Source organism: Plasmodium cynomolgi, chromosome 13 (assembly GCF_000321355.1).
Source record: "Plasmodium cynomolgi strain B DNA, chromosome 13, whole genome shotgun sequence".
In the NCBI taxonomy this organism is placed as follows: domain Eukaryota; phylum Apicomplexa; class Aconoidasida; order Haemosporida; family Plasmodiidae; genus Plasmodium; species Plasmodium cynomolgi.
This window is the reverse complement of record NC_020406.1, coordinates 1,890,672-1,901,957: the sequence shown is the minus strand read 5'-3', so window position 1 is coordinate 1,901,957 and position 11,286 is coordinate 1,890,672. Positions and strand designations below refer to the sequence as shown.

The window sequence follows — 11,286 nt, the reverse complement described above, 5'->3', positions numbered from 1 at the left end:
TAAAATAATAATAATAAAATAACCCCCGCAATGCATTTCTACACACTTAGAAACCCTATGTTACCACTTTTGCGTTAACTCTCCTCTCATTTTGCTACACCACGATGTGAGGAAAGGTGGCCATTAGGGAAGACCCCAATTTCTAGTGAATATTCTAATTCTTACAGATTTGCGAAGCGCTTATACTTCGCAAGGAACAACAAATGAGAGTTCCTCCAAACGGTGAACTTCTCCCCCCCCGCCCAAAAAAAAAAAAAAAACCTATTTGATGATTTTTCCTCCCTTTTTCATGCCACTTAATCCTTCTCCACATAACCGGTTAAATGCACACATTGACATAGATGCTGAGATCAATGTTGACGTTGATTCATGTCCCCCCAACCATTTCCTTGATCTATTTCTCCTGCCTCTACATTGCGTTTGCCGCGCTTGTTTTCTATACCCACTTTTCCACCCTCTCCGCATTGCATATATCTAGCCATTTAGTCAATCTGCCACTCGCCGCCCCAGTTTTCAACCATCAGTTTTATTTTCGCCTGTCGTGAGAAACGGCTTACTTTGCTTAACTAAACGGGGTTACAAATAAACGCACTAATTCGTTATGTACTTTTTTTTTTTTTTAAGAGGAACAACATAAATGGTCATATGCGACTAAGGGAAGAAATCAAAAAGCATTTATCTTCAAACTGGAAATACATTTTTCCACTATTTGATTATAAAAAAAAAAATTTTCAAATTTGTAGTGAACAGATATATGAGGCCGAAATTTTGAATCTCCATCCGTAAGAGAGAGAGTAACACATCGCCGCTGCCTCTCCTTTGGAAGCTATCTCCCCACCTTAGGGAGTTTTTCTAAACCTACTTTTACCTATTATTCTTTACCCCTTGACATGGCCACCCAACATATGTTCATGCGCGTGTATATATAACCTTCTGATTATTCCTAAATGTCATTATAGCAATATCATTTGTGTTTTCCCCTGCTCCACGGGTCATTTCCTTTATGCGTTTTTGAGCCTTTCTGTTTGTTTCTCCGCCGCCCCAGCCATCCTGTTATATATTGCTCCCCCAACTTGGTATACTTTTCTCAACCCGTTTGATTCACCTCAGCATTTTGCTTTGTTTTGCCTTTTTTTTTTTTTTTTGTTACTTTGGTTAGCTTCGTACGGGGTGTGCCCCTAGGCAGAGCTGCCTTTTCTGCATAGTTAAGTTATGCTACCACTTTTATGTTAATTTGACCTGTTTTGCAACCACTTTTAGGTGAATTTGACATGTTTTGCCCCCTTCCTCCTTTTCTCCTTTGTCTCCCCGACCCGTGCATGCACAACCTCGCGCAGATATCCCCCTGTACATACACTCCACCCCCCCCGTGCATGCACAATCTCCCGTGCACATACCCCCCTGTAAGGGTACTCCTCTGCGCACTGGTCTAGGAATGCATCACACATATACTATACACCTCCCCCTTGTGCTAGCGCATTGACGCATATCATTGTGCCATCCGTCAGGCAGATACGCACATACCCATCTCCCCTGTAGTTTCAGAAAAAAAAAAAAAAAAAAAAGCTTAAATGGGTACCCTCAAGGGTAAGTTCATTTTGTTCTTCACCTTTTTACACGTCCTTAAAAATTGTGTCAGCCAAATGGCCACCATAGTTGGGCATCGGGGGTGTGGCACGAGTGAAGCGGGTGGGACTTCCCCCTACCCAGAAAATTCTTTGTACTCATTTAAGAAAGCAGTAGATGAACAAATTGATGGAGTTGAATTAGATGTGTGGCTAACCAAGGACAAGGAAGTTGTAGTTATCCACGGTACGGATGATGGGCTACTTGGTGACACCTTAGTGCATGATGAAGATTCAAAACAAAAACGTATAGAAGAATTAACAGCTGAGGAAATCCAGAGCTATCATTTTAAAGAACCGTGGATCCTAACCAAGGGAAGACAATTTTATCAGCACAGTTCTACCGCAGCAGGTGTATCAAGTGTCGAAATGAAAAAGGTGGAATCTGGCCATGCGGAGAGAGAAGGAGTAACTATCCACAACGATAAAAACGTCTGCAATTGCAACAGCGGGCATCACCAAGGTGGTCATTCCCATGGACATGCTGTGAAGACCCTCGTGAAAAATCAAGAAGAAAATGTAAAATTCGCTACCCTCAGTAGAGGAGAAAAACTAAGAAAAAAAATGGAGTACGCAGATTATAATCGGCCATACATAAATATGGAAGAAAATGAAGAGTTGGAAAAAATGCTTAATGAAGGTTCCCTACAGAATTTATTTCCAGAGGAGGGGGAGCAGCCATCCAAGGAAGAAGAATTCATTAACTCCATAAAATGCAATTTCTGCAAAAATCTCTACACAGATTATGTAATGAAAAAGAATTACAATTTGAAAGAAAAAAAAAAACTCTTCACATTTTTGTCAAAGTTTTATCACGTACCACTTCTAAAAGATTTATTAAACATGTATAAGGACAAACTAACATACGACATTGAGCTGAAGGGAACAAAAGAAAATTTGGGGATCCATCTACTTGACATACTACAGAATTACAAGAAATACAAAATCAAATTTAGCTCATTCAATTGGGTACTGCAAGATGAACAGATGAAAAAAGAAAGTGAGCAGAAAAAAAATGGTGAAATTTCTCTTGGCTCTTCTCCCCCTCCTGATAATCTGCAACAAATCGATTTATTAAAAGTTCTTCGAAATAATAAATTAAACATCCCTGTTGCTATGCTATTTTCCGACGATGAAGTACTGCCAAATTTTCTCTCTATTCTATCCACTATGGAGTACTATAATGCCGAATGGGCGCATTTTTCCTATCGATCCCTCAAACGATCAGTCGTCATGAATGGAAAGAATAGGAACAAAATGGTTACTTCCGCCAATGACTTCTTACAGATGCTACATGATAATAATAAAAAAATTATGATTTACTGGGGTACTGAGGATAAGGATGAATACGAAGACCTTTTGTTCTACATAAAGATGGGTGTCGACTCTATATGTCCTAACAATATAGACATTGCTAGGCAGGCCCGTTTGCACGCCTCCTCGGGGTGAGTGTAGCGCGAGGGAAGAGTCACCCTTGGGGGGGTCTCTCTTGGGGGAGTCTCCCTTGAGGGGGTCTCCCTTGGGGGAGTTTCCGCATTAGCTTCATCTAGATTTTCGTTCAGTGTGTGTTAACTTTTGTTTACACTTGCGTACACACAACGGGAGTCTCCTTTTTGCCGCCAATTCTTGCAACCCCTCCTCGACATATGCACGTTGAAGTTTCAATTTTTTTCTGTGATTTTTTCAATCCTGAAATTTTTGCGAAATATGAGGCAGGGGGGAAGCATCAAAACAAAAGGGTAGTAGCTCCCTTTCTGACTTAGCAAAAAAAAAAAAAAATTCACCATAAGTTACCAACTTTTTAATTAAACCGCTGCTCTTATGAGAGATTGATGTGGTGGGCTCCCATGTAGGTTGCCTCCTGAAAGATGCCCCCTTTTTGAGGTGTTTTTTTGGTGCACTAGTTTGACTCATATTTTAAATGTGTGTTTTTTTTTTTTTTTTTGCCATGCCAACTGCCCCCAAAGGAGCCGCTTCCCCCCCCACTGGCCATTTTTTGCGCATGAGGGAGAAGAAAGGCCATCCCCCCGACAAAGCTCCAACCAACCATCCCTTCGTGTAGAATAAAAAGGCGAAACGTACATTGCGGACTTGGATCCCGTTCTGGGTTGCCCATCAGGATTAAGTTAAATTCACACAGGGAAGGCACATCCATCTGCATGGGACCTTTCCGTGTATGCATTACCACTCGGCGCATGAGAAAAAATTTCGCGATCGGAGAGTAACCCTACTCCTGTTTACACTTCATTTCGTACCGCAAATACCCATAATGAGTGAAAAAATCGCAAAGGGGCAAATCTCCCACTTGTTAAGGCCAACAAAACGAAAAAGAGGATCAGCTGTTCTGCAGGGAAACCAAAAGAGCACGCACACCGGCAGCCGATCGCTGTACTCTCGCCAACTAAATGAAACTAAAATACTGTCGCTACGCTTTTTACATAATCCAAAGTGTGACATGCATAAAGTCGCGAAACAACCCGAGCGATGTTTTTTTTGTGAATTACGTTGACCACCATTTGGTAGGAACAACGAGGGGGGGAGGGGAAAGAAGGAAGCACATTTGGCGCAGGGCATACGAAAATGGCAAAAGGGAGGAGGTGAACATTTTTACGAAGCGCGGCGGGGAAGGGGGGCTCCACCTGTGCAGCAGCATGGAAGAGCAAGACCAAACTGGCTCCACCTCGAGCTGGGCCCCCCGCGAAGCGGCTAACCAGGGCGCCGCTAACCAGGACGCTAACCAGGACGCTGCTGCCCACGCCGCTAACCACGCCGCTAACCACGCCGCTACCCACGGCGCTACCCCCGATGAAGACATTTTAAAAAAGAAGGGTGCGCAGAAAGAAGTGGAGAAAAGCGTTGTCCCGCTAAACATGGACTGGGTAAAAGTGATGAACCTGATCTACGCCAGCAGAGACGTGGACGCGACTACGCTGGCTTTCAATGCGGCCATGTCGGCAGTGGAAAAGAAGGGCTGCCTGAAAAGCATGCTGGAGCTATTCGAAATAATGAAAAAAAAAAACATAAAACCAGATTTGGTATCGTACAAGCTACTGCTCCGTCTATGTGCCAATTACCACCTGGGGGAACACGCTGAAATTTTATTTGACGAGATGGTCGAGACGGACAAATTAACTCCAACGTACGAAATTTACGCTCTCATGATAAGCTGCTTTGCTAAAGTGGGGGACGGGCACAAGGCCGTCGAGTTTGTGGAGAAGCTGCGCAGCGACCCCCTCGTGGAGGAAGTAAACAACTGGGGGGGGGATAGCAGCGGTGTTGGCGATAGCAGCGGTGGAGGAGATAGCAGCGGTGGAGGGGATAGAAGCGGTGCAGGAGACAGCAGCGGTGATGGCGACGGCAGCGGCGAGAACCGCGTATGGAAGGACGCCTTTGCGGAAGAGGCCGCCACAGAAGAAGGCGCAAAGGAGGAAGGAAACAACTACACAAATCAGTTTAAAGAAATAACGAAGAAAATCAAACACATCGAAAAGGGGAGCAGCAAAATACAGTTCAGCGAATACACCAATGTGATCTTCGCATGCAACATGTCCAATTTACCTGAACAAGGAATAAAATATTTTGAGGAATTATTAAACACAGGAAAGTACATGCCCTCTACCCTCCTCCTGGAAAGCATATTCGACCTGTTGGCAAAAAATGGAAAATATGAAAAGTCCCTAGAGTATTACAACAAACTGAAGGATGATCCAAATTTTAAAAAATATATCAATGTCAATATCCTAAATAATATTTTGAAAGCATTAACTGTGCATGGAAAAATTAATATAATCGAACAAGTGTGGAAAAATGAATTCGATGATTTAATGTTAACTCCAAATGCTATTTCTTATGGATTTATGTTGAACGCTTACAGCATTGTTGATGACTATGAAAAAGCATTCAAGCTATTTAAAGAAATGCATATGAAAAAATTGTTAAATAAAAAAAATATTATTCCCTTTGTATACACAATTAATGCTTTTAAAAATTGTGGGATATATAATTACGCCATTTATGTGTTGAGAGTAGCTAAACTGTTGGATGTTTTTTCGGAGGATTTACTGAAGCTTTACAATAACGCCATGATTGCTTGCGTGAATTGTAAAAAGTACGATGTGGTCATTTCGCTTTACGCTGAACTCATTACTATGCAAGAAAAAGGTGCGCCTTCTCTCGAAATCAACATCAGCACGCTTGGCTTCGTCCTTTTGGCCTTTAAAGAACTCAACATGCGCGAAGACTTTACAAATTTGAAAAATTTAATAATTCAGAAAAATTACAAGTTGACTCCGCTGTGCGCCAAGTTGGTCAGCGAGGAGTCCGACTCATGAGGGGGTCATCGAAGCACGCGAGGTGAAAGGGGCTACCCCCTCGGAGGGTTCACACATTTGAAGGATACCCCTTCGGAGGGCACACACATTTGAAGGATACCCCTCCCGTGGGTGCACACACTTCAAGGATACCCCTTCGGAGGGCACACACTTCAGGGATACCCCTTCGGAGGGCACACACTTTCAGGGATACCCCTTCGGAGGGCACACATTTCAGGGATACCCCTTCGGAGGGCACACATCCCATGGCTACCCCTCCGGGGGAACTTGCTTCGTTGCGCTGCCCTCCCCCCCCTTCTTGTTGTACTTGCGCAGAAACTCGATCTTCCGATTCATCAGCTTGGCGTCGTGGCACTCCGCCTTGAGGAAATTCAAGTCCACCTTCAAATCGTTAATCTCCTTAAGGAGGAGCGAATTCTCATTCATCATCTTAATTTTCTCCGTGCGGAACGCCGCCGACTCCTTCTGCAGTTTGTCCTTCAACACCTCAATCATATTCTCGAGATGTTCCTTCTGGCGCAAGTACTCAGAAAACACATTTTTCGTGTCGTAGTTCTTCACGTCGTTCACCTTGTGGAATTTATTGTACAAGTTGAGGAAGGAGGCGTTAAAGATTTTCTTATCATGAAGGTGCAAGTAACACTCCTTAATATGCTCCTGTAAATTCTTCAGAATTTTTTCATAATTTCCAATCGTTTTATTGTTACATACCAAATCATCATGCAAAGATTTTATCTTCATTTTGTATTCGTTAATTTCAATCTGTAAGTTAACTGTTTTTTTGTGATTATTTTCAAAACACTTGGACATTTCTTCAATTTTTTCTCTCAAAATTTTTATTTCTGAATTTTTGGGGGATAAATTGGACTCTAAATCTTTTATTTTTTGTGACAAAACTATTTTCAGTTTTTCTAGTTCTTCATTTTTTTTGTTCAAGTTGGACATGTCCTTGTTCATGCCCTCGATTTCGTCGTCCTTTTCCATGAGGTTTTCCTTCAGAGTCTTCACCTCTCCCTTCAGGTGGTCAATGCTCTGCGGGTGGTGGGGGGGAAGCAGGTATCAAAGATCGCGACACACACGAAGCGATCGCGATACACACGAAGCGAGCGCGATACACACGAAGCGAGCGCGATACACACGAAGCGAGCGCGATACACACGAAGCGAGCGCGATACACACGAAGCGAGCGCGATACACACGAAGCTATCGCGATACATACAAAGCGATCAAGACACACGCGAACCAATCGCGACACTCCGCACACGGGGAGCTCCTCCCCGCCCACTGCGCAACTCACCTCCTGCAGCCGCTTCGCAGTGATGTTGTTCTTGACGAACTTCTCCTTCTCGAGCTGAATGCTCTCCTTGAGCTCGCCCTCTATATGCTCGTACAGCTTAAACTTGCCCAGCAAGTCGTACTTGTCCTGCTTCAGCTCGGCAATCTGCTGCTCATACTTCTGGGATATGAGAAGGATCTCCTCATCCACATCCTCCTCGATCTGTTTTATGTACTCCTCTTTTTCCTTCTGCAGGTTGTCGTACCTCTCCTTAAGGTTTTCTACGAGTTCATTTTTTTTCTTCACTTCCTCGTCCTTTTGTGCACTCAGTTGTGTCACCTTCATTTGGTGCTCCTTTTTCAACTCAAGGATTTCCTCTGTCGATTTCTTTTTATATAAATTGAATTCTTCCTGGATTTTCAAAAATTTCTCCTCGCATATTTTGTTCGTTAAATAAAATTGGGCATTTAGCTGATTCACAAAATAGGTGTGTTTTTCCTCCAATTCGTACAGCGATTTCTTACAGGTCTCCTCAACTTTGTCCTTTTCCTTGATGATATTTTTATTTATTTTTAGCAAATTTTTTATTTCTACATTTTTTTCTTTATCCAGTTTGTTCATCTCCGACTTGTGAATCGATTCTCTATTTTTCATTTCTAGTTCCATTTGGTTTTTCAGATTTGTAATCTTTTTTTGTAGTTCCAAAAATTCTTTATTTTTTTTTTGTACATAGTAGAAATCGATCAGAATATCGTCGCTTTCTTTTTCTTCCTCGTTCAGCACATAGTTAGTTTTGTTCTCTAGGTCATATATGAGAAAGTTATTTTTCATTTTACTCATCTGCTTGGGTCCATGTGGACCATCACCTCTTTGGTTGTCACCGCTTCGGTTGTCGCCGCTTCGATTGGCACCGCTTTGGTTGTTGCCGCTTCGGTTGTCACCGCTTCGGTTGTCGCCGCTTCGATTGTCGCCGCTTCGATTGTCACCGCTTCGGTTGTCCCCCCTTTCTGCGCTCAAATCGGACAGAATTGACTTCTTCTCCGCAGTGGTAGCTCCGGTAGAGGGGAGGTCCCCGTTGGAAGGACCTTCCCTTCCGTTTGGATCGTCCGTTCTTCTGAGCAGTTCCCCCTTAGACACCAACTCTTCGCTGTACACACCAGTCGTGTCATTGGCACTGCTTAAGAGTTGCCCCTTTTGCGAATTGCCCCCTCCCTTCTGATCACCATCCATCTTAGCATTGGCCACATTTCCAACCTGAGCAGTATTTGTGACCTGTCCTAAAGCAGAAGAACTATTTTGAAACAAAAAAAAAGAGTCCATTTTTTCTATCGAAAAGATGTATATTGAGCCATCCCTTGAGCAGCTAAAAAGGAGTTCCCTATTTGCATCTAGCTTCAAATTAACACAGTTCAAAATGTGGCAAGGAATTTCCAAGAACAACCCACAAAGAGGAAGAGCATAAAATCGTATTCTGCAATAAAAACCATTATAATAAGAAGCAATGAGAAATTTATTTTTATATAGCAATATTTTATCCACAAGAAATTCTGACTCCAAAACACATTCCACTTTAGAATTACAAAATTGTTTTATAGTTTTATCATCACAAGAAACGTAAACATTTTTCATTTCATTTGTTCGAAGGTTACTAAAGCTTTTATACTCACTTCCATACTTCCCTTGATTTGGACTAATATCACTATTTTCTTTATTGCCTTCCTTTTTTTTATTTTTCTCATTTAAAATTTCCAAATCTATGCTTAAGAATTTCTTCTCCTTCTGCATTACTTCCATGTTTTTATTTCCATTATTGTATAGGGAATACTCAAATAGGTATCCATCCTTCCCAATCGAGAACACAGAGAAGTCGTTGCAACTCCACACCAAGTCAGTAATATAATTCACATGAGACTTTAACACATACAACAATTCGTACGTATATGTTTTGTATATATAAATAGTAGATATTTTAGACACTGCCATGAAACTCCCTCCGTTGGAAAATTTGCAGCAGGAACAATTTTTTAAAAAGAATTCTTTTTTTATTTTTAGCTTATTATATAGGATGTGGAATAGCCTCAGTTTATCTGTGAAAGCCACTAGCAATAAATGACCTGAGCAGTGAATTGACAAATGCAATGGTTCGTTGTTAAATGAGTTGGACATCACTACTTCTTTCTTCTTATAGTTGATTATTTTTATCACGTTGTCATCGTAGCATAGGATGATTAGGGGGTGCTTCATGCACACGTCGAAGTCGTTTATCTTCGCGGGACTCACGTCCGCCAGCACCGTTTCGACGTGCTTCTCGTAGTTCTTGAAGGGGGGGTGGCTCCCCATGTCAAGCGGGGAGTGGTCCATTCCTATGGGGCAGTGGTCTCTTTCTACCGGGGAGTGGTCTATTCCTATCGGGGAGTGATCCGTTTCTACCGGGGAGTGGTCTCTTCCTATCGGGGAGTGCTCATCACCCGTCGGTAAGAGGTCCGCATCTATGGTGGATCGGTCCACTTCTATGGTGGATTGCTCCCCATTCAACCCGGTGGGGTTATCCCCTGCCAGCTCGTTGTCCCACGTGCTCCCTTCTAGCGCGATCTTTTCCTCGCCCTTGCCTCCACTCCCTCTGCTCCCCCCGCTGCACCTCCCCTTCCACATGTCGAACTTCTTCAAGTTCCCATCCTGAGCCAGGAAATACAAAAATTTCTCACACGGGGAAACCAAACAGTAGCCATTCATCAAGGCGGAGAAGTTGAATCGCGCGGAATACTTCAATGAGTAGCACATGTTGGTACTCAGATCAGGGGATCTCTCATAAATATGCACACCCTCATAATCGAAGAGGAGGAATCCTCTCGAAAGACAAGCCACTTTTACAACCTCCCTGCTGCTCAAATGCTTGTTGTATATCTTCACTTTCTCCTTCTTAACATCGTAAAAAATGAGGTGATTATTTTTGTTCGTTAGCAGTAGAACGCCATCACTTAGCCAACAACAATTGGTGAAATTACGGTCAATTTTGTCCAGTTTTTTATTTTTTATTTTTATTTCTACTAAGTTTCTTTCGACATTATGGTACAGGAATACGTGTCGCTGGGTGGCTGGCCCCACTGGGGGTGTTTCCCCCGCCGCCTTCTGTCCTTCCTCGACGTGGTTGTTCTGCTGGGTCGTATTCCTATGGCGCTGGCCACGGTTGGTGTAATCGGCAGTTAAATCGGCAGTTAAATTGGCAGTCGCGTCGGCAGTTAAATTGGCTGTCCCGTTGGCAGTTAAATTGGCTGTCCCGTTGGCAGTTAAATTGGCTGTCCCATTAAAAGTGGCTTCGACAGTCCCATCGGCAGTCACCTGGCCAATCGCATCACTGCCCACACCGCTCTTCACAGCGCACACCGAGAGCAGCGCAATGTATGACGAATTCTGAACGTTCAAGCAAATGTCACAATAGTCGCAAAAAAGGGAAGGCGAAAAAATTTTGCAAAACATTAACTTTTCCTGTAGCCAGTCGTAACAGAAGAAAAGGCTCTTGGTGCTCCCATTGGTTAAGCAATACAAATATTTATTTTTTGAGGAAAAGGCAACATGCATAATTGTGCATTCATTGTCTGCCATTTCTAGGGTTAACCTTTTGACCAGTTTCGAATTCTTGTTGTATATGGAAAGGAAAGGCTTCCTAACGGACCTCTCCCCTAGCACTAGGAGCTTCCTATCATTACTTATCCCTAGACATACTATCCCGTAACTGCTTTCATCGCTAAGTAAGAACTTTTGTTTTTTCTCCGAAAGTGAGTGAATGACTCCATTGGTCCCTATGCAGTAGAAAAAGCAGTTCTCCTCTAATAAATAAAAAGGATTCTTTATATTCCTGTTTATCCCGTATGCATAGATAGCTTTGGTGAAATAAGTTTCTTCTTTTTTTTCGAAAGCATACATTTTGGCAAAGCTTTTTCCCCCCTTTAAATGTTTTCAATTCGGTTTGTACATCCACTGTGAGACGGCATGTGCGACGATCTCTTTTTCGTCTCGGGTGACAATTGCGGAGAGGCACATCCGAAAAAAAAAA

At 42.7% G+C, this 11,286-nt stretch overlaps 3 protein-coding genes across 3 annotated transcripts; 2 read left to right on the top strand and 1 right to left on the bottom strand.

Annotated features, from left to right (window-relative positions):
• Window positions 1-1,571: 1,571 nt before the first annotated feature.
• PCYB_135010 (glycerophosphoryl diester phosphodiesterase) lies at window positions 1,572-3,074 on the top strand (the record flags this gene model as incomplete). The annotated part of the gene is made up of 1 exon (XM_004224526.1): window positions 1,572-3,074. The coding sequence occupies one exon, from the start codon at window positions 1,572-1,574 to the stop codon at window positions 3,072-3,074; it is 1,503 nt and encodes a 500-aa protein (XP_004224574.1).
• A 1,202-nt stretch (window positions 3,075-4,276) lies between these two features.
• PCYB_135000 (hypothetical protein) lies at window positions 4,277-5,956 on the top strand (the record flags this gene model as incomplete). Its single annotated transcript, XM_004224525.1, has 1 exon — window positions 4,277-5,956. The coding sequence occupies one exon, from the start codon at window positions 4,277-4,279 to the stop codon at window positions 5,954-5,956; it is 1,680 nt and encodes a 559-aa protein (XP_004224573.1).
• Window positions 5,957-6,205: 249 nt separating this feature from the next.
• Window positions 6,206-11,156, bottom strand: PCYB_134990 (hypothetical protein; the record flags this gene model as incomplete). The annotated part of the gene is made up of 2 exons (XM_004224524.1): window positions 6,206-6,988; window positions 7,254-11,156. The coding sequence occupies 2 exons, from the start codon at window positions 11,154-11,156 to the stop codon at window positions 6,206-6,208; spliced, it is 4,686 nt and encodes a 1,561-aa protein (XP_004224572.1).
• Window positions 11,157-11,286: the final 130 nt, after the last annotated feature.